Here is a 26,047-nt window from a genome sequence, read left to right on the forward strand (position 1 = left end):
TGCTCCCTGTCTCTCCATCTGCTGGGAAAAGGTTCAGTACACTGACTTGTAGAGCAGGACTACTTCTGCCAGGAAGCTAAGCAACCTGCAGAGGTCGGACAGCAGGGATTGGCCGGGAACACCCCTGACCTTGATCTGCTCCATGGTGAGTAAGGTGTCCTTAGCAGCCTCTTCCAGCAGGGGGCGCATAATCTCCAGCTCCTCCTGCATCTTGGCCACATCCTCCGAAGTTCGCAGCAGCTGGGGTTGGAGGGCACAGAGAACAAAAACCAGGTGTGACGGAACCAGAAGGAGGGCCCTGCAGGGCTGTCCTCACTAATAAGAGGATGCGGCGGCAGCTGCAGTGCCCCGAGGTTGCCCAGTGGACCCCAGAGGAAGGGCGCAGTCCCCTGAGAATCTGTGGAGAGATCTGCTTTGGCCCTGCCTTTGGGCTGGCAGCTTCTGCTCTTCTGATAAAGAAGAAAGCCACCCGTTTAAACACTGCGGCTGCCAACTGAGAGGCTAGGCTGGCTGCCTGGATCAGGGCTAAGGTTGAGGGGGCAGAACCACGTGCAGCTGGCCGTTGCCCACACGCTCCACCCCGGCTCACCTTGTCCAGGCCACTCTTCATGCGGTTCTTGGCGGTTTTAAGCTCCTGTTTCTTCTGCCCGATGAGGATGGAGAAAATATTGAGCAGCTCCAGGTAGCTCTTGGGGGTCACATAGTTGTGTCGGGCCAACTCGGCCAGGTACTCGACACACTTCTTGGTCACCGACTGGTGAATATAGACGCAAACCTGAATCTGTGGGGTGGGAGACCACTGGTGGCAGCCTTGTAGAGCCCCCAGCAAAGAGAGGGTACCAGGGTGCCCTCCCTGGAAGCCACTATAGCCTGGTCCGGGGAAGAGAGCGTGTGCAGGAACCTCGAAGCCCCTCATACTCACTCTCCTATGACCTCACACATCATTTATTCTTCAGATAAAAATCCCATGACCCAGTCTGTCGGTGTGGCTCAGTGGTTGAGCATCAACCCATGAGCCAGGAGGTAGGGGTCCATTCCTGGTCAGGACACATGCCCAGGTTGCAGGCTCGATTCTCAGTAGGGGTTGAGTAGGAGGCAGCCAATCAGAGATTCTCTCTCATTATTGATGTTTTTATTTTTCCTTCTCCCTTCTTCTCTGAAATCAATAAAGACATTTTTTTTTTAAATAATCCATGACTCAGAGAAGTTAAGGGGCTGTCAGAGCAGAGCTGACTTTGAATGTGGACTTAGGCATCTTATTTCCCAGCTCTTGGCCCAGTCACAGCCTCCATGACCTGCCTCTCTTTAAGAGCCCTAAGGGGAGGTCCCCTCTTAGACTGGATCTGAGGTATGGGAGGGTCCAAGGCCTCAGCACAACTGAGGGGAAATGGGAAATGGGTTCACCCTAACTCTTGGCCCTCATGTGACTGTCACTCAGGTTGGACCAGACAATTCCAGCCTCCCCCCTTCCCACTCCATCTGTGATCTCTGGGCTGTGACAGGGAGTTCTTTGAAGAAAGCTGCCACAAAGCCCTCAGGGAATAAGACAGATGGTAACTAACAGTGTGCCCAACCTCCTACATCACCGTGATGACCTTGTGGCACTCCCATTATACAGATGAGGAAACTGAGGCTTAGATAGGTAAAGCTGTTTACTTAAAGGCTTACCATCAGTGGTAGGCCTAGGACTCTCACCCAGGCCTCGGTGACCCCAAACCCAAACCTAAACATTGCCCCCTGATGGCTTGTTTCTAACCAAGACACTTACCAGTCCTTCAATTACTGTAGCGGTGGCTTCCAGTTCTGGGATCTCACTCAGATATATGGTGGCCACAGACTGCAGGGCCTCTGCCGGCCACTCGTTAAACCAGTCGATGGTACAGCAGTTGACTAAGGACGGGAACTGCCTCAGGCGAGCTCGGAAGATCTCTCCGATGGGGCTAGAGGGCCAGGAGTCCAAATGAGGCGCTGAGACACCGACTTACACCCCCAGGAACCCAGGACCCAGGGCCCTTCCATAGCCCAGTGGCATGGCAGCCAGGAGGCCACACCATAGCCCAGACCCAGTGGCCTGGTGGCAAGGCCCAGGCCATTTCTCCTCGGGGCTGGCCAAGCGCACCCCGCCCACCCTGTTGGCCCTGTGTGGCTGTGATGGCTGCCAGTACCTCATGCACAGCACCATGTGGATGTTGCTGCGCACGCGCCCAGTATAGGCAGCCATGAGGTTGGCCTTGGTGGGCTGAAGGCCATGCTCCTGGATGTAGGGCCGCATGGTGTTGAGAATCTGGTCCTGCTCATCCAGGTTGTAGAGGTTGGGAATGTCCCCTGAGTTCAGGACGTTGTTGATGTCCTCCAGGAAGGACTCGTTCTTGATCTGGGGACGGACGGGGGTGGGGGAGCTGAGCCTTGAAGATGGCTCCTGGGTGTCGGACTCCACTACCATGGTCTCACTGGACCTTCACAACAGCCCCTTCTGCCACGAGTCTCACAGAAGCCCAGGGCCACGTAAGGGACCTCACGAGTCGTGGTCTGGGGCTTGCATCCAGGCCTGCCCTACAGCAGACCCTGGGCATCACCACTGTGCTGCGGGAAAGGCCCTGGGTCTGTGCGGGAGATGTGGCATCTTCCTGTTTGTTTTTCCTGCCTCTCCATGTCTCAGTTTTCTCGCAGGAAGAAACCTGGCCACAGGCAGAAGTGGGTCCTGGCCCTACTCACATGGTCAGCGTCTGGCCAGCGCCAGTGCCAGAGGGCATGCTCCCTTGGCTGACTCTGGGAGTGCGGGGAGTCCAGGAGTAGGAGCAGAGGGGTCCTTGTCAGGGTGGGGCACATCCCAGGGGTTTAGCCACGGCCCAACCCTGACCACCAGCCAGGTTTAATTTCTGCTCTATTTGTCTTGAGGCCCCAGAGCAACAACCCCTCCTCTCAGAGTCGTGGGGAGAGGCCTCACGCATAGGGAGGGAGAGGGAGAGGGAGCAGCCCCCAAGGGGAGCCATGGGCACAGCACTTTGGGCACAAGTTGGGTGGTCCTTGAGGCGGAAGCTGTTGGCCAATGAGTGGGTGCTGCTTGTGGTCAGCTACAGTGCCAGGGGCCTTCTTTACAGTTGGGGAGTAGTAACGATCTATGCCCCATGTGCCTGACCCACCCATCTGTGGGTCCCCCTGGTCCAGACCGTCCCTCCTAAGACCCACCCCATTGGCAGTGCCCTGGGCATGAAGGACTGAGACCACCTTCCAGGATGCCACAATGGATGGGGTTATATCCACCCACCCTGAACCCTGACCACTGCCCATGGTGGTGGCACCTGGGTGTCCGAGAACAGAAAGGTGATGGGCAGGTTTTGCATGCCAGCCTTGAGCAAGACCTTTTTGACATCTTCGCGCCACTCAGCCATGCCATAGCTCTTGGACAGCTCAATCTGGAAGCACTCGTACTCGGCCCTGGAGATGCGTTGGGAAGAGGTGTGACAAAGCTTGGGACCAAGTGCTGAGGTGCTAACAGGTGCTCACCCCCACCCTAGTCAACCAGAGTCATGTTCCACCCCGAGCATATCTGCAGACTCTCCAGGCCCTGACCTGCTCTCTTGCCTCCAGATCTTTGCTTAAGCTGTTCCCTAGACCTGAAATGCCCTTCCCTCCCACCTCTGATTCTAGAGCAGGCCTATGGCCGCCGCCACCAAGCACCCCTCCTGGATGACTGCATGTACACCCCTCCTCTCAGCGGCACAGGGCACTGCTGCTGCCTCTTCGTGGGCCCAGGGCTTTCCAGTTCTCAGTCCTTCCAGAAGCCCATGGGTTGGGCGGGTCTGGTGTGGGGCTGCCCTGCCTTCCCAGGACTGTGGGAGACATGGATGGAACCGACAGTCTGCCCCCAGCTGCCCCCTGCCCGCCATGCCCGGGGCCCTCACATGTGCGAAGTGAGCTGTGTGAGGGAGTTGCGTCCGCTGCCGCCCACGCCCAGCAGGAGTGCGTTGCCCAGTGCCTGGCGCAGGGTGCGGCTGATGCGGCAGATGTGGCTCAGGGCGTCCATGAACAGAACCAGCTTCAGCTTGGTTGTGTTGATCTGGTTGTAGTCCTCCATGTACTCCTCGATCACCTGCATCATCTGGGGGTGGGGTGGGGGGAGCTGGGACCTCCCTCTCTGTCTGTACCTGGACCCCGAGGGAAGGCGCTCCTTCCCACAGCCTGCCCGGCTCCGCTGTGCGCGGAAGGGTGTTGGGCCTGAAGAAGCCAGGTCTGCCTGGATGAGGCTTGATCCGTTGGACACACGGAGGCCTGAAGTTCAGGGTCAGAACCCTGCCTTCTGTCTCTGGGGCTCACCAGGACGTACTGACCTGGGACCCTGGTGGGAGCTCTTGGGAACAAGGGAGAGGTGTGGAGCGAGGCCACCAGGAGGCTCACAGCCTCACAGCCTAAGCCTCTGACCACCTCTTCCTGTCTCCCTGAGCCCTACCTCAGACCCGGGCCAGGGACCCTGCTGGCCATCTGTGAGTACATGAGAGCCCCCCAAACAGGCACAGCAGGTCCCTGCTCACAGAGCTTGTCTCAGCTGAACCACGGACTTGGGCCAACAGGGCCAACCGTACCTACCTGACAGGTGAGGAGACAGGACTCAGAGGCAAATGCTGCCTGAAGTTCCAGAACTGGCCTAACCCAGTGGTCGGCAAACTGTGGCTCGCAAGCCACATGTGGCTCTTTGGCCCCTTGAGTGTGGCTCTTCCTAAGCCTTAGGAGTACCCTAATTAAGTTAATAACAATGTACCTACCTATATAGTTTAAGTTAAAAAAATTTGGCTCTCAAAAGAAATTTTAATCGTTGTACTGTTGATATTTGGCTCTGTTGACTAATGATTTTGCCGACCACTGGCCTAACCCAGGTCCTGACGCTCGGTCGGTTATCACCGGCTGCAGAGGGCTTGGGTCCCAGGGGTGCAGAATGAGGAGGCCCCACCAGGGGTGGGTTAGCAGCCAGGCCCCTTACCTTCTTTTGGCTGGTAATGAGCTCGTAGGACTTGATGTCAGAGCCTGGTGACATGAAGTCCCCATAAAGGATGGGCTGGAAGGGGCAGACCTCGTCGAAGGTGACCTCCCACTCCTCCATGCGGCTTTCCAGGAGCTTGTCGAACCAGCTGCGGTCCTCCTCGTTCACCAGGCGGTCACGGAACACGCGGCAGTTCTCGTGGTACCACAGCCGCAGCAGCTGCACTTTGTCCTGTGGCCACCCCAGCATCAGTGCCCGCCTCAGCCTGGGGTCCTCAGCCACCCCTCAAAGCGCCAGGGCTGGGAGGGTGGGAGGAGCCGCAGCCCTCGGGCCTGGCCCTGCACAGAGACCAGGTGAGGGCCTTGCAGGGGCTGCTGCAGGTGCACCTGCTGACCAACTGAGGGCTGAGCCCTGTAGTGCTGCCTGCTGGGCACCCAGCTCCCTCAGCCGGTCATCACTTCTCCCCTGTAATGGCTCCCGTGGCTTCCCAAACGCTAAGCCTGGGAGGAATGCCTGATTCTTTTCACACCTTCCCAGTACGTCACATCTAACCATTCAGCAAACGCCACTGATTTGACCCCTCTGACTCTGCCGCATCTCTGTCTCCGCTGCCACTTCCATCCCAGCTCACCCCTGACACCTGCTCCCTGCTGCGCTTCCTGCTCCTTCCACCGAGGTGCCTTTCATTCCTAGAAGGCGTTCCCCTCACTCTCCCTGCAAATCTCCTGACACCAGGGCCCCATCAGGAGCCCGTTCTGCCTGGCCGTGCCCTGGCCGTGCCCTGTTCTGCGTGGCCCTGTCACAGCCGCCATTCTAGGCATGGGCTTGCCCTGTAGGATGGAGCTCAGCTGCATCAACACCTTGGGGCCTGGCTTGATCAGGGCTGGGGAGTTTGGGCAGGGAGGCCTGGAATTGGGGGGCAGGGGAGGATAAGGAGGGCAGGGTGGGCACTTCTCGGCTGGACACTGGGGCGGGCCTGCCAGAGCCTCACCTCGACCTTGGCTGGGTCGGCCATGAGCATACCCTGGAAGACCTTGGAGAGGTCCCTCAGGTTGAAGGTGTAGTGGGACTTGGCTGGTGTGGGCAGCAGCTGGGAGGTGATGGTGGAGTACACCATGATGGTAGCTTCCACGAGGGGATCCGTGAAGTGGGCGATGTTGGGGGCACCAGCTATGGGAACAGGAGAGGGCCTGGGTCACACGATGGGAGCTCCCTGTGCAGCCTCTGAAGATCCTGGCCCCTGCCCTCGCTGGTGCTGTGTTCTCACCCAGACACCCCTTCCTCAGGTGGCAGCTTGGACTCCACCACCCTTCAGCTCCTCTCGAATGCCATCTCCTCTGCCAGGCCTTCCTGATGGCCCCCACCTCAGGGTGGGGAGCCTCCCGCTCTGAGCTCCCCCCTTTTGCATCCTCATTACTGACATAGCCTGTCTGTGCGCTGAGCACCGGGATGCATTCAGTGCTGGGCGGGCCATGACTCTCTTGCCCTAGGGGACTGTGTCCCATACCTGAAACATGCCAGTTCTGAGTCGTGCACGGGGAGAGTCACATGGTCCACATGGGACTTCACCGGGAACATAGTGGGGCTGGAGCTCAGCTGTAACCCTTAGGCTCACCTTGGAGCTGTGCAGCCTCTAGCCTGCCTGCCTCTTCACTACTAGCGACCCATTTGCTTGTTCTTTGAAAACGATCTAATTCTTTGTTGGGAACCACAATTCTGTCAGCAGGAACTTGGGGCAGAGGGAGGCCCCAGAAGTGGGAAAAGTAAAGGGTTCTTCTGCACACGCAGGTGCTGCTCCAGGACCTGGGCACCGACACTCCTCACTCGACAAGCGGGCATGCTCGTGCGGAGACAGACGGACAGACCCACCAGCAAGTGGGCAGAAACAGGTGACAGAAAGTGCTGTGGAGAGGCTGGTAGCAGAGAGAGGTTGGGGAGGGCCAGGGTGGGGGATTCTGACATAAGCCTCACGGAGGAGGGGCTTCAAGCAGAAATGTAAAGTGAGGTGCAAGCAGCCCCAGAACTGGAGACAGTGTTGCAGAGAGAGCCATGAGGGTGAAGGCCCTGCGGGCTGGGCTGGGCACAGGCCCTGCGGCGGGCACACCTGGGGCGTTAAGGACCAGGGCCGATGGGGTGGCTTTGCCTGCCACTGTTGGGACCTGGAGGCTTGCCAGAGAGAGAGACAGAGAGAGAGAGAGAGAGAAAGGGAGAGAGAACGTTATCTGATTTAACATTTGAATGGGTCCCTCTGGCAGCAAGTAGAAGATGGACAGACAGACAGAACAGATAGAAGACCAATGGATGGAGCAGGGGGTGAAGGCAGAAGCAGGGGACCAGGGAGAGGGCTGCTGCTCTGGCTGGTGAGTGAGGATGGGGTGGCTGGGTGGGTTCTGGAGGGACAGCCAGCAGGACCTCCTGACATGTGGTGTGAGAGAGAGGAGTCTGGAGGACGCCGAGGCTCTTGTCCCGAGCGACTGAAGGACACAGCTGCCATCACCTGAGATGAGAGGGCCCGGGCCTGTCATGTTCAGTCTGAGATGCCCAGTGGACATCTAAGAGGCGATGTGGGGTCAGGGCTTGGGACAGAGGTCAGCACCGGGATGGGCTGCATTTCTGGGGCAGGATGAGATTGTGGGCAGGAGAGTGAGGTCAGAGGGGGGAGAGGCTGAAAGCAAGCCCCAGTCACTCTAAGGAGGGGTGGCTAGGGCAGGGGGATCTGAGAGGAGGAGGCTGGGTCATTGCCCACAACCAGGGCAGGGGAGGACCCAGAGCTGACCTTTGGTCTGGCCACACGAGGCACAGTGACAAGAGCACTCCCAGGGCAGCAGAGGGGCTCAAGGGAACGTGGGAGGAAAGGGCTGAAGCCAACAGCAGGGGACAGCGCTTTTGAGGAGCTGAGAAATGGAGTGATGCCCTGGGCAGGTGGGAAGGGGCCTTAGGGAGGTGATTTTGTTTGTTGTTGTTATGATGAGAGAGATCAAAACATGTTTGCAGGAGGGGCTGCGGGTGTTGGAGAGGCTGGAGGTGGGGTGGAGCCAGGTCTTCAAGCAGGCAGCAGGGGCTGGGGTTCAGGCCTCGGAGGAGGGCTTGGCCGCATGGGGAAGTAGGGAAGTTCATTCCTGGAAGTAGGAAAGACTGCTGGAGAGAACCCTGAGGGAGGCCTGGGTGCAGGTCAGAGGGGATGTGGGGGCTGAGCGAGGGCGCTGCCTGCTGATAGCCTCTTTCAGTTGAGGGGGAGCAGAGGTGGGACAGAGTTCTGGAGTGTCCACAGCCCTGCTGCAATGACCGGCAGACCTGCCCTGTGTGAGCTGCCTCAGGAGGGATGCCCGACCCCCTGCAAGTCCCCCAGCTCTTGGTCCATGCTGCCCCTCGGATAGGCCGGCTCTCCTTGGAGCCTCTGCCTCTTCACACGGGGGGTGGGGGTGGGGGGAGAGACTGTTGGATCCTTTATTCATCCATACTTGGCTGCTACTATGGGCCAGACACTACCCCAGGCACTGAAGGACTGGCGGCTAGAAGAAGGGGTGAGTGAGCCTAGGAAGGCAGTCGCTTCGGTGCTAACCTTTGCTCTAGCTAAAGGCCCAAGGTCCCCAGAGGAGCCTGAGGATGGTTCACTGGGGTCTGGTCCCCAGCCTCAGCCACATCCATCTGGAGCCTGAGGCTCACCCTGGAACCAGAGCCCCTTCCCACCCAGCCCTGCACTTACGCACGGGATCCCGGTAGCTCTTTTCTCCGAGGAGTCCAGCTAGAGGGTGGGAGAGAGACATGAGCTCAGAGTTAGGTGGGCCCCTTGCTGCCCACCTGGCTGGCTGCTCCTAGAGTAGCCACTGACCCTCCGCCCCGAGCAATGTGGTCCCCACCCCTAAGCTGGGCATGTAGGCACACCTGGCCTTAAAGCACCTGGGGGCAGGGTAGGCAAGGCTGAGGACAGAAGGCCTGAGGAAGGCTGGACTCCCATCATCCATAACCTGACAGAGTGCCAGGTGGAGCTCACAGACAGTGTGTGTTGGGTGGGAGGTGGGCTGGTGGGGGAAAACTCGCTCCTGGGTGGACTTTTCCCCCAACCCCATGAAGGATCAGGGCCATTCTATCTTGATGGCTTTTCCCGAGCTCCAAAAGCAAATCCTTCCACCGGAGTTTCTGAGCAAGTACTAATGGATACGTGGGTACTCAGGCAGGTAAGTGCGTATGTGCACATATGTATGTATCACATTTAGCAGTCACCACCTGCCAGGCTTCATGCTAGATGCTCTACATGCAATGTCTTACTTAACCTTCAGGACTTGGAGTGGTGAGTACTAATATTATTGCCCATTTTACAGAGGAAGAAACTGAGGCACAGAGAGGGTCATGCATTTGCAAAGGTAACAGAGCTAAATAAGGGGCGAAGCCAGGTCAGTGGCTCAGCCCTCCACCCTTCCCAGCAGCTGCCCAGCTGTCCTTGGTGTCGTTTATCTGGCCAGGACTTCTGCCTCTGCCATGGCCTCCCCCACGCCTGCCCACTGCTCACCCATCCAGCTGCCCAGGATGGTGGAGAAGATGCACTTCTTGCTGACCTCGTCCAACTCGGCAAAGGTCAGGTAATTGAAATGGCGTGTCAGCCGTGGAGTGATGGCATTCCTGCCTCCGCCCGGTGGGCCCATGGCACAGACAAAGTTGATGTCCACCAGTTTCTTGAAGGCTCCTGGAGTGGAGGCAGGAAGTCAGGAGGGCCCTGCCCAGGGCTGCAGTGTGACTCACGTGGGCCCCAGGCACTTTTGTCTTGATGGGCCTCCTCCATTAAAAAAGATTAAAAGTGATAACTTTCAACAGCACGGGTATAGAGACAAATATATTCATATGCATTAAATTTTCTTTGAGCTAAAAGTTCATTTGCCCCATGATTTTGAAATAAGTTAAAACATTTCTGTGGACCCTCTAAAAGCGCCTACAGTGCCTAACGAAGGAATGCCCGGCCCTACCCACTCGCCACTGCCCCAGGCCGGCCGGCACGCACCGATCTTCTTGCGGTCGTACCAGCCACCATGGTCCATCCACTGGCGCAACAGCTCGATAGGCGGCTGGGCACCATAGGTCTCCAAGGCTGGCATGTTCAGGTCATCGATGAAGAAGATGAAGTTACGCCCCAGGGGCGGTCCAAACACGCCCTTCCGCCTATGGGGAGGGGCTATGTGAACCCGGCCCCCATGGACACCAGGTCCTCTGGGAATCCAGGGGCAACTTCTGGAAAACCCTCATCAACTTTGACCTCATCTGAATTGCTGGGTCTCTTGAGCAGTCCCTGCCCCATCCTGAGCGTCCTGGTACATCACACCTGGCTGCCCTAAGTCTGGTCTCTCTCAAGGTGTCTTGCCTCCCAGGCCTATGGATAATAGGCCCTGCACAAGGCAAGCAGTAGGAATTCCCGATGGAAGAAGGCTCCAGAACAGTTGTCAAGGGAGCCCAGCTATCTCTCCCCTCCCTGCCCTCACCACCACTGGGGAGGTTTCTGGCAAACCCAGGAGCATAATTTGGTGGGGGAGGGGAGACAACCGTTGGTCCCAGCAGGCTGGGGGGACCTTGGAGCCTTGGAAGGAACGAGGAGTGCCTGCCTCTTGTCCAGCTTGCTGTCGATGAGGTCCTGGGTTTGGTTGGATGAGGTGCGGGCTGAGAAGATGAGGAAGTGGCTGATGTACTCCAGCGGCAGGTTCTTTAGGAGCTTGTCCGAGATGGTGAGGGTCTTCCCTGTGCCTGTTGGCCCGATGCACAGCACCTGGGAGAGTGGGGGTCTCTCACAGGGCCCAGTGCAGAGCAGGGGCCAGCCACCCCGACCTGGGCCTTGGGGTAGGGTGAGGCAGGGCACGGTGGGGCACTCACGGGCTTGTGGTTGGTGAGCAGCATGCCCAGCAAGTAGGACATCTGCACGGTGTCCATGGTGGGCACGATGATGTTGCAGTAGTTGATTTCTGGCATCATGGTGAATGGAGCCGAAGAGTCCATCCACTTTACCCAGGCAACCTGGAACCACAGGTGGGTCAGGGGTGGGCCTGGAACCCCTCCCCACCCGACCCCTGGCCAAGTGCACCAGGAAGGCAAGGAGCTGCACTGCTGGGCCTGGGCAAGAAGGCCCAGGTGAGGGGCTGCTTCTGACAGAAATAGGAGGCCCCATGCCCCACTCTCTGTCTGGGTAGGGGGCTTCTAGAACAAACTACCAGGAATGGGAGGTCTCTCTGCACACAGCTGCCTCCAGTGGGAGGCTCCCCAGGAACTGCCAGTCCCTAGGTCTCTACATGAAGGAGATACTCTGGGAACTGAACAACACAGAATGCAAAGGTCTTTGCTATGTAGTTTCAGGCTGTCCAAGAGTATGGGGGCCAGAACCATGAGTGTTGGCTTCACCTGGACACTCAGAGGTCACCTGGCCTTGTCTCCCCCACCATCCTTACCTGCATGAACCCCTTTACCCACAGCCCTGACCCAGCTTGCAGACTCCCTTGATGGGGGGCACTCACAGACATGTCCCACTGGGAACAGTTCTGACCATTGGACACAGATGTGCCCTGTGAGGTTCCCAGGAGGACCCTGCACTGTGACCATTTCTGCAGATGCCTCTCTGCCCCTTCCTCCTTCTGAGCTGATCCTGATCCTGGCATGAGGTAGGTTCATGGAGTCCTCACTGGTTGATAGGAGGGATGGGAACAGAGAGGCAGGCCACGGACCTGCCCTCCCATTCCTGGGGAGCCCAGGCCTGGACAAATGGGGCTTTCACCAATATTTTTTAAAAAATTGATTTCAGAGAGGAAGGGAGAGGGAGCAAGAGATAGAAACATCAATGATGAGAGAGAATCATTGACCTGCTACCTCCTGCATGCCCCCCACAGGGGATCAAGCCTGCAACCTGAGCAAGTGCCTGACCGGGAATGGACCGTGGTTCATAGGGGCTTTTAAGTAAAACAGAGGCAACCAATCCTGGACTCGACATCAGCAAAGCGGAGACAGTGCGTATGGTTGAGAAGGGAGGTGCTCAACATCTTCTAGATCCAGGTTCAAGTCCAGCTCTGCAATGACTAGCTGGGTGTGACTGTTCTGAGCCTTCGTCTCCTTGTTTGGGAAATCACCACCTATGGGTCTGTGAGGACTCACGAGATGACGCACCTATCCCTAGCCTGAGACCTGTGGCCGTTAACATGGCCTCCTCTCTCTAGTCATTATTCACCAAGGAGGACAGCCATCCCTGTCCTGTCTCTGGGGGCAGGCCTGCAGTCACCTGCTTGCCCTCCTCCTCTTCGTCCTCATCATTCGTATTGCTGATGCCAGCGTCCTCCAGCCTATAATCGAACACCAGCCCCTCCTCCGGGAAGTGCATGGTCAGCTGTGAGAACCAGGAGGAAAGTCAGGTTGTGAGGCCCAGTATTTTGTGTGGCTACTTGTCCCAGAACACCCAGCATTCAGCACACGCATCCTTCTTACTTTTTCTACCATCATCTTGACCCTGAGCCAGGTGCTGAAGCTGACCCGGCTGGCGCTGTCCCCTGTGGCACCCACACTCCAGATTAGGGAGAAGATGAACCAGGGCTCAATGAGCTCTGGGATGCGGCTCAGCTTTTCAGGGGGTATTTTCTTGAGGCCCTGGGGACAGACGGGACAGCATCAAGCTAAGCAGGAACAGCACGGAGTGGCCGGAGGAAGCTGGCAGGTGGGGGACATCCCCTGGTCTCCACTGCACAGTGTGTGTCTACAGCAGAATGCGCAGGGTGTTCCCATGACCCGGGTGAGCCAATCCCATTCTCTCTTCCCGGAAGCCGGACTGGGATTCAGGGCCTCAGGCAAGAACAGGGAACCAGCCCCCTGCTTAGAGCCACACCTCTTTAGGCAAGAAGGGCTTGAAGAAGCAGTCCAAGAGCTTGAGGAGACTCATGACTAGGTTGCTGTTGGTTGTGGCGATCACCTCCTTCACTGAAGACCGGACAAAAATGATGGATGCCTGCGGGGGATGGCACCCAGCTCCCGTGGCTGGCGGACACAGCGCCCTGCTGCCACGCCCGGGCCAGGCACACTGTGGCCTCACTTACCTCTAGGAAGTTGATAAAGAGGGTCTTGAAGTGCTCCTGGTAGGGCTTGAATACGGCAGGGAACCTCTTCAGCCAGCACTCAACAAAGGGCATGAGCCCCAGGATGCTGGGCTCCAGGTACACCATGCCACAGCGGGACACAGTGGCTGGTGAGGCCACTGCCAGGTCCTGCACCTCAAACATCATGGTCATCTCCTGGCACCAAAATGAACTGTGTGAGTGAGCCAGCTGCCAGCCCCAGGGCCAGGAAAGGGGCTGCAGGGCCATGGGGAGGGGTGCTCATCCTGTAGCTGTGGGCAGTGGCCAGCAGTGGGCCAGGAGCAGTGCTGGGGTGGGGGATGCAGGAACCCCTTGGCCCTCCCTTGAGCCCCGAGGAGGAACATGAGGTCAGGAGATTCCTGGGAGCTCTCTGGTCTGGGATCAGGGCATTTGGGGGTCCTTAGAGCCCTGGGGAAATCTGATGGGAGCTATGCTCTGCTCCTGAGCCCGCACCTGTGTCCATGGACATACGTTCCCATTGACCTCAGGTGCTCAAAGAAGGGCTCAAGAGATTGGCTCAGTGCAGACACGGTGAACTGCCTTTACTCCCAGGTGATACCCCTCCTTCTCTGAGAACTGCCCCTCACACACCAGGGAGGCATCCCCGTGGCCAGGTCTGTACCACCTGTCCCTGTCTCTGGGCACACTGCCAGCATAGGCTGAAGGTGGGCCTGGGAGGCACAAGGCAGCACCAGCTGGGAGTGGTGGGTGGTGGTCCTAGTCCAGGGCTCAGAGCATCACAGAATGTGCGGGAGATGGGGACAGGAGGGGTGGCTGCCCGAGATGCAGCTGTGGCCTGAGAGGGAGGGGTGGGTGGCCACGCACAGTATGGCCTCCGGGCCCACCCAGCTGCAGAGTGGAGCGGGTGAGGGACAGGTGGGCGCACCTCTGTGAGCTTGATGATCTCGCCGGAACTGAGGCACAGCTTCTTGTTGTCGTCCAGCACCGTGTTCATGTTCTCAATCCAGATGGCGTCCACGGGCCCGTCGAACATGTACCACTTCTTGTTGGTGTCGGATGCGGTGGCCCCCTTCCGGATGAGGGAGGGGAAAATCCCATCTGTCCTGCAGCCACCAAGGAGGGCAGGGTTGTAGGTGCCGGGAGGCAAGGCGGCAAGCATAGCTGGCTCCCAAGGAAACCTGCCCGTCAGGCTGGCCCTGCTCTGCTTGGTTTTTGCTTTTGTTTCTCCGCCCGCCCACCCCCCCCCCCCTCATTCTTCAGTATCTTCATTCATTTAAAAAATTTAATAGGGAAAATAGAACTTTTTGATATAACTTGAAAATGGATGCTTATATTCCCTCAGCTGAATCCCTGCTAAAGCTATATTAAAGGAAGATAAAAGAAGGTACCCCGAAAGGGAAAAGGAAGTAAGGGAGGAGGCAACAGCAGAAATGGGGGCCCACGCAGCTCTGGAAGACGGAGAGAGATGGGGGGGGGGGGGGGCGGGGGAGAAGGACCAAGCAGAGAGGTGGCTGTGAGGTATGAGATGATTCTAGTTCCGGCCACAGCACCAGGAAGGCTCAGATTTCAGAGACACCACCTGCAGGGAAGGGGCTGCAGGGGGACATTCTTCTGATCTGATTCCGAGGCCCCCATTTACCCACACAGGAGCCTGGAGGGGGTATGGACGAGACCCTTCTCCAGAAATGAGGGAAGCAGGACAGGCCTGCATTCAGAAAGAGGTGACTCCCCCTCCACTGCTTGTCCCCCACTGCGTTTCCAGAACCCTAGAGCCAAGCAGATACCCCCACAGGAGACAGGAGACTGGAAACTTCTTTGGAGATACAGAATTTCCCCAGAGAAAAGGCCCGTAGGTGCTGATGTTTGGAGGGTCTCAACCCCATTGCCGTTCTGCCAGCTCAGCACATGTCCTTTAAAATGCATGCCTCTGAGCTTGGCTCAGTGGTTGAGAGTTGACCTATGAACCAGAAAGTCAATTCCTGGTCAGGGCACATGCCTGGGTTGTGGGCTCCATCCCCAGTGTGGGGTGTGCTGGAGGCAGGTGATCAATGATTCTCTCTCATCACTGATGTTTCTCTCTCTCTCTCTCTCTCTCTCTCTCTCTCTCTCTCTCTCTCTCTCTCTCCCTCTCTCTCTCTCTCTCTCTCCCTCTCTCCCTCCCTCCCTCCCCCGCCCCTTTCTCTCTGAAATAAAAAAACATTTAAAAGGCACGCCTCAGCCTGGGAACAGAGGCCCTGAGAGGGACCACCAGCCTTTCCTGGGACAATGATGGGTCAACATTTACTGAGCACTTGGTGTGTGCCACAACGTCCAGGCATCTTTGCTGTGTTGAGCTCATTTTCTCCTTGCTGTAAAAATGGTGCCGTTTCTATCTCCACTTTGCAGATGGGGGGACCAAGGCCCAGGAGGTGAGGAAGGTCACTCGGCCAGGAAGTGCAGTGGTGGGTAGAGTCCCAGGCTTTGGGCTCCAGAGCCTGAGCTCCAGACCTTGCGCTGGGCTGGGAGAGTGGGAGGGGCCCATGGCCCACAGCCTCCAGACAGAGATCTGGGAGCAGGACTGTCACTGGCGGGGAGCCAGGGATCACTCACCACTCGTGGGTGAGCAGGTCAAACTCCCCGTACAGCTGGCCCATCGTGATGGACTTGGGGTTGAGCACATAGTACTTGACAGCCTCGTACACGCCACCACTGATGGATGGCTGCCCTTTCAGCATCGTCATGGCGGCTGCCAGGACCCTGTAACACTGGGAGACAGGTACCCAAGAGTGAGCCTCTTGGCCCCGCAGAGAGCAGGGCTGGAGTGGACTGCGGGCCACAGGGGACAGGAGGTATTCTAGAGATCCAGGGGTCCAAGTGGCAACCCTCTGAGGCTGCAAGGCCCTTGGGCCCACTGTCTGGCCACGGGGCTGCCTGGCTTGGCTGCACTTACGTTACTCTTGCCGGAGCCTGTGGGCCCGACAAGCATGAGGCCGTGCCGTACCACTGTGGTCTCATAGAGCTGGATGCACTTGGTCAGGAAGCCTGGGGAGACATGGCAGGGGAACCCAGACGTCAGAGGATGGGCTTAGGTCCCATCTCTGCCATTAGTTTGCCGTGTCCCCTCAGATGGTCACCTCACTCTCTGGACCTCAGTTTCCTCATCTGTAAAATGAGGCCACATAGTTCTCATGGGCAGGGGCAGGTGAAGCCCTAAGCACGGAGCCTGGCAGAGAGCAGGAACTCTCTGCTCACAGCCAGCCATGGTGTCCACGGGACCATTACTCCCTCACAGCCATCAGTCAGGTGGCAGCCGCATGGGCCTGCTCCCTCAGCTGTCCAGGCCCACAGTCAACTCCAGCCCCAAGGCCACTGCTCAGTCTGCTGATGGCATGGCTCCGAGTAAGTGCTGGCCCACACAGGCAGAACCCCAGGGACAAAATCCGAGGGTCAGTCAGGAGCTTGAACTGACCAAGATCCCGGCTGTAGGTCCAGCTGCCAGCGTAGGTGGGAGGCCAGTCCCACATGGGTAGGAAATGAGAGCATCACTTTGGCCCAAGAGTGTGTGTGTGTTGTGGGGGGGTGCGGGGAGGAGCTGTGGCACTGCAGGTTGGGGATCCTCGTCATAGGGACAAGAGCTCATTATTCAATGATGGCAAATCTGACGCAAGACCATCAGGGGGAGAAGAGCTTGTGGTTTCATTCATTGAGCCTGCTAGGGCCGGGGGTGGAGATGTGTGTTGCGGGGGGCGGGGGGGGGAGGCGGGGAGGAGAGGTAGGGGGTGGACAGAAGGTAGGGTCAGAGACGCGTGTGGAAAGAACAATGGAGGGCACAAGGGACAGCTTGCAGCTGAGCATATTGGGTCCCAGAGGAGGCAGATGATCAATGATTATCTCCCTTGTGAATTCCTGATGGAGCATCATTCTACCTCCCAAAGGACCACGGGAGGGTCTGCAAGGAGGAGAGGGCCGCCAGGCTGGGACTGTGGGGATAAGAGCAGCATGCCCATGTGGTAGCAGGGCTTGGACCCCCTCATTTCTATCAGGGAAGGGGTTTTGGGTCATAGGAAGTCTAATGGGGGGTGGGGGGTGCCCTCTGGAGCCCTTCTAGCTGCACGTGGACTTTGTAACAAGCCAGTGCAGGGAGGGCCCAAGTGCTCCTATGACATTAAGGCTGTAGTTTCCCAAGGAGTGTGAGCAAGTCCTGCAGGTGGGAGCAACATGCTTTGCCTGTGCATGGAGCCCTCATTCAAAAGAGAGGAGTGTTGGCAGGGGTGAGGTGGAGTAGGTTGTGGAAAGGACACAACTTACCATCTTCCCCAATCATGACATCAAGCCCCAATCAGGGACAGGGCAGAGGACAGCTTCTGTGAGGGAGGAGCAAGGCCCAAGAGGAGCCAAATGCTGGGACTGCTCATACGAGAAGAGAGGCTACAGCAGGAGGTCTGGGGGAGGGGATGCCACCAGCTTCCTTACTGTGAAATAATCCTATATAAGAAAAGCCTAATATGCTAAGTGTCTGGTCATCCATTCAACAAATCAAAGTGTAATATGCTAATGATATGCTAAGGATGCTCAACTGCTTTCTATGATGTGCACTGACCACCAGGGGGCAGACACTCCAACTGGTAGGTTAGCTTGCTGCTGGGTCTGGCCAATCGGGACTGAATGAGATGGGCTGGACACACCCTGGAGCTCTCCCTCAGTCCCTCCCCTGCTGGACAACCTCCTGTGTCCTGCCCCACCCTGATCATGCACTGGTGGGGTCCTTCAGCCTGGCCTGCACCCTCTTGCAATCTGGGACCCCTCGGGGGATGTCGGAGAGCCGGTTTCGGCCGATCCCTCAGGCCAGGCTGAGGGACCCCACTGATGCACGAATTCGTGCACTGGGCCTCTAGTAAATATATACTGGTCTCTGCCCTTGGTCTCTGAGACAGAGCTCCTCAAACGCTTGTAAAGAGGGATGTTAGGAGAACCTTCTTTTCTAATATTTAGTCTTTGACCCTGGATCCTGACAGAGCTCCTTGACCTTTGTCATTTCCTGAGTGCTGGGAACTCTTGGTCTAATGAGGCAACTCTTGATGCTGAGCTCCTGGGAGGGAGCTTGTCCCCAGAACCAAGCCATGATTAGAAGCTTGGAACTTGGGAGAGGAGCTGGAAGTGGAGTTAATAACTGATCATGCCTACATGAAGTCTCCATAAAAATCCCCAAAGGGTAGGGTTTGAAGAGTGTCAGGTTGGTGAACACATCCACATGCTGCAGGTGACACACTCCAACTCTATGGGACAAATCTCACCCTATGCATCTCCTCCTCTGCCTGTTCATCTGTGTCCTTTACCATATCCTTTATCTAATGAACCAATAAACAAGAGTAAGTGTTTCCCTGAGTTGTGTGAGCCGTTCTAGCCGAAGGTCAAACCTGAGGAGGGGGTCGTGGGAATCTCTGATATGTAGCCAAGTCAGACAGAACTTGCGGGTAACTTGGGGACCCACTACATGTAACAGGAATCTGAAGTGGGAACAGTCTTTGGAACGGAGCCCTTAACCTGTGTGGTGTATGCTAACTCTGATCAGCATCAGAACTGAATTGAGTTTTAAGACACCCAGCCAGTGTCAGAATTGGTTGGTGTAGGAAGTATAGTGTGAGAGTAAAGGAGATTTTCCTAGACAGCCATCACCTGATGGCCTGGAGACAGGGCTTGGGGCAATGCCCTGCACCACAGGCTGCTTGACAGAGATCCCAGCCCTCCGCACACTTGGCCAGGCCTGAGGGCCTCTGAGGCTGGTCTGCCTGTCTCTGTTCCCCTGCCCAAGATCCCAAGGTGGCTGGAGCCAGCAAGGGCCAGGGGCTCACCATCCACGCCACTGAGGTTGCTCTTCTCACAGGCCTTGCGGATGGCCTTGTCCAGGATGCCATAGTCAGTCTCCTCCTCCTTGATGGTGGGGAACAGGTCTGACACGATCCCAGAGAAGAGCTTGAGGTCCTCCAGCAGGAACTTGGGCACGTTCACGTCACGGATGGCTCGGAGGCAGATTAGCTCCTGCAGCAGAGGCCGGAGGAGTCTTCAGGGCAGCCCAGGCCAGATGCCCCTCCAGCCGCTCTGGAGCCCTCCTCGAGCCCTCTCCCAGGCACCCCTCTGGAGTGCACTTACCTCATCCATGCTGGGGTTTTCTCGCTTGAGGTTCCCAGCAGCCGAGATCACAGTTTTCACAGCTCTCATCCCAAAGTCGTAGTGATCCTGTTACCAACGCACAGGAGGGGGTAGGTGTGCACTGTACCTTTGGGGGCTTCTGCCTGGAACGCTCTGTCTCCCACCTGGCATCTGGCCCATTGCCCAGCTTGCAGCTAAAATGTCACTTCCCCTGCAGGCCATCTATGACCACCGGCAAGCCCCAGCCTGGGCCAGGCACCCTCCTTCAGGCTTCTCTACCACCTCCTTCTTCCCATCCTAGCAGCCTCTCCTTTTACCCTTCTGTGCCCCTGCTTGACTGTTGGCCCCTGAGGTCCCTGCAGCCCCAGCACGGTGCCAAGAGCAGGGAGGCGCTGAGTTTTATTCACAAAGTGAACAAAGGCGTTCCCATGCGTGCCTTTGAACTTCCTTCTAAGATTCTCTTGTAACATCTCTCCGGACCCACCCTTTCAGTCACACTACCATGGCTTTTCCCACTGGTCCTGTTTCTCTTCATTCTACAGCAAGTGTGGGGAACAGTTCAATTTATCAGACTGCCCCACGGTGCCGGCCAGAGGCTACACCTGGCCCCACAGGCTAGACATCTTGGACTTGAATGAAGAGACTGGGCTTGATTTGGGGTCACTGTCATTTGAGAAGGGCTGAGGTTATTTCCCTGGAATAACTAATGATATGCTAAGGCCGCTCAACTGCTCGCTATGAAGCGCACTGACCACCAGGTAGCAGATGCTCCAACTGGTAGGTTAAGCTTGTTGGAAACTAAGTCCTAACTGGTAGGAGGAATAGTTGCTCTATTAAAGAGGAAAGCATTTTAAAAAATAAATAAAGAGAAAAGCATTTTTGAAAGTGAATGGTTAGAAGGAAGGTGTGTGGAGGTATCAGCATCCAGGATGCACTGTGGTGGACAGCTGTTTTTCCCAGTAATAGATTGTGTCTCCTCCAGCCCATGGGTTTTGGTGGGCTCCACCTGGCCAAAGGCAATATGGTTTCCCCTTAGCCACAGTGCATGAATAGGTCACCCAGAGAGAGGTGACCTATACTAGAGACTTTTTCTGGAACTATTAGGAAAGAGAAACCAAGCTGGTAGCATGTGAATCCAGACAGAGCTGGGGCTCATCTCTGCCACTGCAAAGGGGATGCTGAGCATGGAGCCAAACAGGAAAGCTTGTCTACCAGTGCGGGTGCCTGAACCAACAGCATCTACCCCTGAAACCTGGGCTCAGCACGCCGAGTGCAAGGCCCACGGCTGGGCGGCTCAGGTGGGGGGCTGGCTATCCCCCTCTGTCCACATGAGGCCAGGTGCACTTGACCTGAAGCCTTGGGTTGTGTGGCTCCTGGCCTCCTCATTAATGGTTGACTCTCCCCTGTCCCTGAACTAGCAGGGTGGGCATCTGTTCCTGGCTCCTGCTCCTGCTCCCCTGTGCACTGCATGAGCCTGGCCAGTCTCTTAGCTGCTTAGGGTCTCAGTGTCCTCAGCTGAGAAATGGGGATGTAATTCCTATCTCATGGGGTTGCTGGGGGCAGACAGCGGCTCTCAGAGCCTGGAAGCTGGTGGGGCAGGGCCTCACCTGAGAGCTGAGCTGCTCAGAAGCCAGCTTGAAGGTGGTGGTGATCTTCTTGGCCAGCATACTGGCTTCATTGAAGCCAAAGGAGTAGAGGGAGATCTCAGCGATCATGGTGTAATCCGGAACCATCATGGCCACAGGCCGGAAGAGCGCCTGGGGCCCGTGGTGCACATGTGAACGGAGAGGCAGACCTCCTCTCCAGAGCACTACCCGCGTTATGGACGGCCTCCTCCCCCACCGATGCTTAGATCCCTCTCGGCAGCATGCCTGCCCAAGCTGAGGCTTACACGCCTCTGTGGCTGGACCACTCTGCCCACTAGAAACTGGCCTTTTGTGCTGACCTGCATCTGTCCCCTGACTTCTCCCAAGCCTGGGACAACCCTGGGGCCTCCTCTCCATGCCTAGGGATGGGCCTTACCACCTCTGAGCAGGAAGGCTGCCGGGGAGTGACGTCCCTGATGTCTGGCAGCTGTGTGCCTTTCCTAAGTGCTTTAGCATCTCTGAGCCCAGGCCATAGGCTCCGCTGCCTCCCAGGGCCCAGGGTGGCCTACCAGGCCTGAACTCACCTTCAGGTTATCGGGCAGCTCGGTGCGGCCGGCATACCCTGGGTTCATAGTGATAAACACCGCACAGGACGGCACGAGTGGGATCTCGACGCCCTCAAACATGAAGCGTTCCACCTACAGGGTGGCAGGGTTGACTCACCTGCCCCTCCCCTGGATGGGCCCCTCATCCCCTGCTGATGGCCTTGTCCTGACGATAGCTGGTCAGCCTAGACTGGATCCCTGATGACGAGCTGCCTCCTCTCTCAGGATCTGGCCTAGGACCTCCGGTCCCAGTAGCTACCTATGGCCTCCCAGGTCCTGGCTACCTGAGGTCTCCCCCACACCCAGACCTGAGCAAGCTTAGCACTGACTGAGACCCAAGGCCCTACTAGTTTGGAGTTGTGGCACTTGCCAGCCTCCCAGCTCGTGTTCCCAGGAGAAGACTGCTGGCCACTCTGAGCAAGGCTAGAGGGAGGGGCCTCTTCATCCACTGCAGCTTGGAGTGCGAGCCACCCCCAGAGTGGGGTAGGGATGTGGGTTCCCTGACTGGCTACAATAGCCCCAGGGAGAGCTCCAGGTAGGGAAAGGGGGAAGTGCCCAGTGCTCTATGAGATGAGAGAGGCTGGGCTCAGGGCAGGCTCAGTGCCGGCTTCTCACCCTGCAGGGTGGGGAGTCACAAGAAGGCAGAGGAGTGGCAGGTATAGATGAAGTGATGAGGTGGTGACTTGCGGGGTCGGAGGGGGATGGCTCACCCGCTGTTGCTGTGCCTTCTGGATGGTGGTGATCTGCTGAGCCACCACAGACAGCACCTCAATGTCGATGCGATTGAACTCGTCGAAGCAGGCCCAGGCCCCAGAACTAATGGGGTGAGAACAAGAGATGGATATGAGTTCAGAGCCCACCTGACACCTCCAAGGCCCCTCTGGCTCCACTGGAAGAAGTGGCCATAGTGATCTCTATCAGCTCAGCCACAACCCTGCTGCCTACCAGCGTCCCCAGAGCCTACAGGGGCTGAGCCTTTGACTCCTGTTTTCCCCTCCTGCTCCCTCCCCATCCTGTGAGGCTCCTCTTGGCAGTGTCCCCAGGAGAGCTCAGCCTTCCTGCCCTGGCCTGTGCCACCCTCACACCAGCCTCACCTGGCTAGGCCCTTGAAAAACTTGCCCATGGCCATGAAGTCGAGCTGATCAGAGCAGTTGAACACAACAGTCTGGATGGCCAAGGCCTTGCCCAGGTCTTTGGTGGTCTCTGTTTTCCCTGTGCCGGCTGGGCCAGCTGGGGCGCCCCCAAACTTGAGATGCAAGGCACCGGTCAGGGTCAGATAGCACCTGCAGGAGAGAGGAGGTGCACACGGATTCCCACAGACATAGAGGGACAGCCTCCCCTGCTTGGCCCGAGGATGAGCGGCTCTTGCTCCTCCTCCTTCTCAGCGCCCAGCTGTGCGCAGGCCTGGCTACTGGGGTCAGGATGGCAGCCCCTGTGCAGTGCTTCCCCACCCCACCCGGTGGCCTGGGAGTGAGTTCAGGACTCACCCCCAGGGGACACACACCTCTCAGGCAGGGGTGGCAGGCAGAGCCAGGATAAAAAACAGACACCCACTGAGAAGGCTGATCTGTGGCCACACTTCATTTCCCTTAGTCAAAACCCAACTTGAAAACCTGCTACTAAATACAGTCGGCAAGAGGAAATGACTGATTATTCTGGCACGTTGAAAGGAGTATTTGGGTGGAAAAAAAATTGTAACGCTCACATCCATTAATGTTTACTGAGCTATGAGCTTTATGCATCAGCTCATGAAACTCTCATAACCACCGGGGGAAGCCACAGAGGAAACTGAGTCACCTGTCCAAGGTCACTCAGCCTGTGACAGTTGGAGCTGTTTTTGGTGTTTTTTTTCATGGATGCCTTTTATTGGTCTGACCAGCGTGACTAGTAGGGGGCATAGGCAGAGCTCCCCTATCTGTCCTGGCCATCTTCCCTTTCCTGGGAGTTCAGAACTCCCAGGGAGAGGAGTGTCTTAGGCAGGGGTGGCAGGCAGAGCCAGGATAAAAAATAGGTTTGGGATTTGAAAGGGGCTCAGGGTGATGTAAAAACATAGGGTTACCAGACCATCCAGATAATACGTCCACCAGGGTAAAGCAGAGCCCATTTCCCTGCACAGGCCCCCTTCCCTTGCAGGGGCTGGAAGGGGCCAGGCGGAAGAGCTGCCCTAGGGGCTTCCTACTGTGCCCCTCCTGCCATCAGCGTCTCCCAATGTCCTCAGCTTCCTTCACGCTGTGCGCCAGGTAGGATTTTTTCTGTCCCAATCCTTCAATTATTTCTCCTGCTATTTTCTGTTTCTGTAACATCTGACTGTAAATTTCCTCCCTGGACTGAAGAATAAACATTCTTCCTACACGTTCCTACATGCTAGTCTCGTCTGCCAAAGCCATAATTTCTGTATCTGTAAGAGGGGCATGCTTGCTTGTTCTGTTTAGCGGTTCAGTCTGTATGTCTGCAAGCTTCACCTTCTGTTGAGTGTCAGTGACTGGCTTGAAGCTCTTCGAAGGCCTTTTCAACTCCAGATCCACGGGCGCTGCAGCTCTGTGCCTCCAGAGCTGGTTTTAAACCCGAAGCCCATGCTCATGACCCTGCATGCTCTGATGGACTGGCTGCACCTTTTGTCCCTGCTCTTCTGAGCCAGCTGGAGCTGGGGGAAGGGTCCCAGTGTGGGGAGCCTGTGGGCAGGGAGACTCTTACCTGTCCGTGAGGGGTGTGATCACCAGCCTCCCGCTGTTGCCTAGGTACTCATAGCCATAGATGAACTCAGCATTCACAGCTCGAATGTACAGGTTGTCATTTGTCCAGTAGTACCTGGAATTGCAGGAAAATGGGTTCCCGGGCCATGGGGACCATAGGCCACAGGGCAGGGTATGTGGTTGAGGAGATGTGGTTCTTTTTTTAATATATTTTATTGATTTTTTACAGAGAGAAAGGGAGAGGGATAGAGAGTTAGAAACATCGATGAGAGAGAAACATTGATCAGCTGCCTCCTGCACACCCCCTAACTGGGGATGTGCCCGCAACCAAGGTACATGCCCTTGACCGGAATCGAACCTGGGACCCTTCAGTCCGCAGGCCGATGCTCTATCCACTGAGCCAAACTGGTTAGGGCGAGATGTGGTTCTTTTGGTGAATAAGGGCATTAGATACCTCTGCCCAGCTGTCCCAGGGCCTCGAGGACTGAGAACAGCAATTGTTGATTGACTCTCCACCCTCACCTGGCCCCAGCCTGCAGCTGCTCTGACCCTGGTGGTTTCTGGGCCAAGGTCTCCTGCCTCCTCACCTCAGCTGTGAGATCCACTCGAAGTCATTCACAGTGACCACCTTCTCCTGGATCAGCTTGGCAACCACATCCTTGGCATGGACCTCAATGACAATTAGTGCTGATAGCACTGCCCGCTGCATGCGGGACAGCTTCCCTCGCACCAGGGCCACCAGGTCGCTGAGCTGCAGGAGTTGGGGGACACTGTTGGGCAGAGTCATGCAAGGGGTAGGGTCTCTCTCCTTTGCACAGAGGGTGGGCTTTTGTCAGGAACAACCCGTCTATCCCGGGGGCTTCTGATGTCTGGGATGGGAGGGGCACAGGGAAGGTATGGTAGCATGAGAAGTCTGGCAGGGAAGTGAACAGAAATGGAGACACACACATGGCATCTGCTCCCTGTAATGTACGGTGCCATCTGAGCCTGCAAGGGCCAGGTGTGGGGCCTGGTGAGGAGCTTGAGGAAAGATGTGGAACAGCAGCTGTAGTGAGGATGGTGCACGATATGGCTCCCTCAGTGACCAACTGGAGAGGGAACCTGCCTGGACTCAGAGCTCTCTTCAGACCCCCAGTCCTTCCCGCTGGTGGCTGGTTGTGAGGCACTCATTTCTGGGGTGTCTGACCTGCTGTTTAGATCCAACCCAAGTCCTCTTTCAGGCTCAGTGCAGGAGAGCTCCTGGAGGGACTAGGAGGTGCGGGGAGCGGATGATGACCCCCTGACTCCCACCTGCTGGGTGAGCTGGGGGAACAGCTGGTTACTAATGTTGCTGGCCTCCAGGGCCTTTTCCACATCCATAGTCCAGTAGGTCTGGCACCCAGCGATGGTCACCTGGCCAGGCCAGTTCAGAACCCACTGGGTCCTGGGCATCTGGGAAGATAACACAGGCAGGGCTGACCCAGGCAGCTGGCAGTCCCACCCCTGCAGCCTTTTCCCCTTAAACACAGATGTGTGCTTTGGCCTTTTTAAAACTCTGGGCTCAAGTGGTTAATTCCACCTCAAAAGCAGAGAAGCCATTAAGCTCTGGGCCCCTCAGGGGTGAGCAGTCATCATTTCCTCAACAGAGACTTTGAAGCAGAGGGTTGGGAGTGCAGGATCAGGGACATACAGCCCTGGATTCAAACCCTGGCTCTGCCACCTGCGAGTTACATGCTTTTGGGCAGAAAATATCTCTGAACTGACTTTGTAGGATAAGGGTTAACCCCAGCCCTGCTGTTGACTGTGGGGCTGGGAGGAGTAATGTGGTTCAAGTCCCAGCCCAGGCCTGGCACATAGTGAGTGCTTAAAATATAACAGCAATTGATTATTATTATTAAGAGCAAGTCTCATTTTCTGGAGCCTATTTTCAGATTCCTCCCTGATCAGGCCTCAAGAACCCCCTCTCTCCAGAGATCCCCAAGGCTGTAGCTTGAGGATGAGGCATGCAGACAGCCCAGCTACCGTC

At 56.9% G+C, this 26,047-nt stretch overlaps 1 protein-coding gene across 1 annotated transcript in view; it reads right to left on the reverse strand.

Moving 5' to 3' along the window:
* DNAH1 (dynein axonemal heavy chain 1) overlaps nt 1–26,047 on the reverse strand; it is a 69,348-nt gene that overhangs the window by 14,286 nt on the left and 29,015 nt on the right. The window contains exons 25-53 of the mRNA XM_059663388.1: nt 25,333–25,473; nt 24,630–24,793; nt 24,044–24,157; nt 22,444–22,632; nt 22,060–22,165; nt 21,329–21,442; nt 20,766–20,915; nt 19,159–19,245; nt 18,861–19,047; nt 15,959–16,050; nt 15,619–15,773; nt 13,955–14,132; nt 13,030–13,224; nt 12,822–12,941; nt 12,428–12,586; nt 12,225–12,329; nt 10,835–10,975; nt 10,570–10,730; nt 9,975–10,132; nt 9,489–9,662; nt 8,685–8,723; nt 5,970–6,148; nt 4,979–5,209; nt 3,906–4,102; nt 3,303–3,438; nt 2,166–2,374; nt 1,769–1,940; nt 590–781; nt 130–240 (exon numbers count right to left, since the gene is read on the reverse strand). Coding sequence (XP_059519371.1) covers nt 130–240; nt 590–781; nt 1,769–1,940; nt 2,166–2,374; nt 3,303–3,438; nt 3,906–4,102; nt 4,979–5,209; nt 5,970–6,148; nt 8,685–8,723; nt 9,489–9,662; nt 9,975–10,132; nt 10,570–10,730; nt 10,835–10,975; nt 12,225–12,329; nt 12,428–12,586; nt 12,822–12,941; nt 13,030–13,224; nt 13,955–14,132; nt 15,619–15,773; nt 15,959–16,050; nt 18,861–19,047; nt 19,159–19,245; nt 20,766–20,915; nt 21,329–21,442; nt 22,060–22,165; nt 22,444–22,632; nt 24,044–24,157; nt 24,630–24,793; nt 25,333–25,473 — 4,356 coding nt within the window. The remainder of the gene's footprint in view (nt 1–129; nt 241–589; nt 782–1,768; nt 1,941–2,165; nt 2,375–3,302; nt 3,439–3,905; nt 4,103–4,978; nt 5,210–5,969; nt 6,149–8,684; nt 8,724–9,488; nt 9,663–9,974; nt 10,133–10,569; nt 10,731–10,834; nt 10,976–12,224; nt 12,330–12,427; nt 12,587–12,821; nt 12,942–13,029; nt 13,225–13,954; nt 14,133–15,618; nt 15,774–15,958; nt 16,051–18,860; nt 19,048–19,158; nt 19,246–20,765; nt 20,916–21,328; nt 21,443–22,059; nt 22,166–22,443; nt 22,633–24,043; nt 24,158–24,629; nt 24,794–25,332; nt 25,474–26,047) is intronic.

Source organism: Myotis daubentonii, chromosome 14 (assembly GCF_963259705.1).
Source record: "Myotis daubentonii chromosome 14, mMyoDau2.1, whole genome shotgun sequence".
NCBI classification, from domain to species: domain Eukaryota; kingdom Metazoa; phylum Chordata; class Mammalia; order Chiroptera; family Vespertilionidae; genus Myotis; species Myotis daubentonii.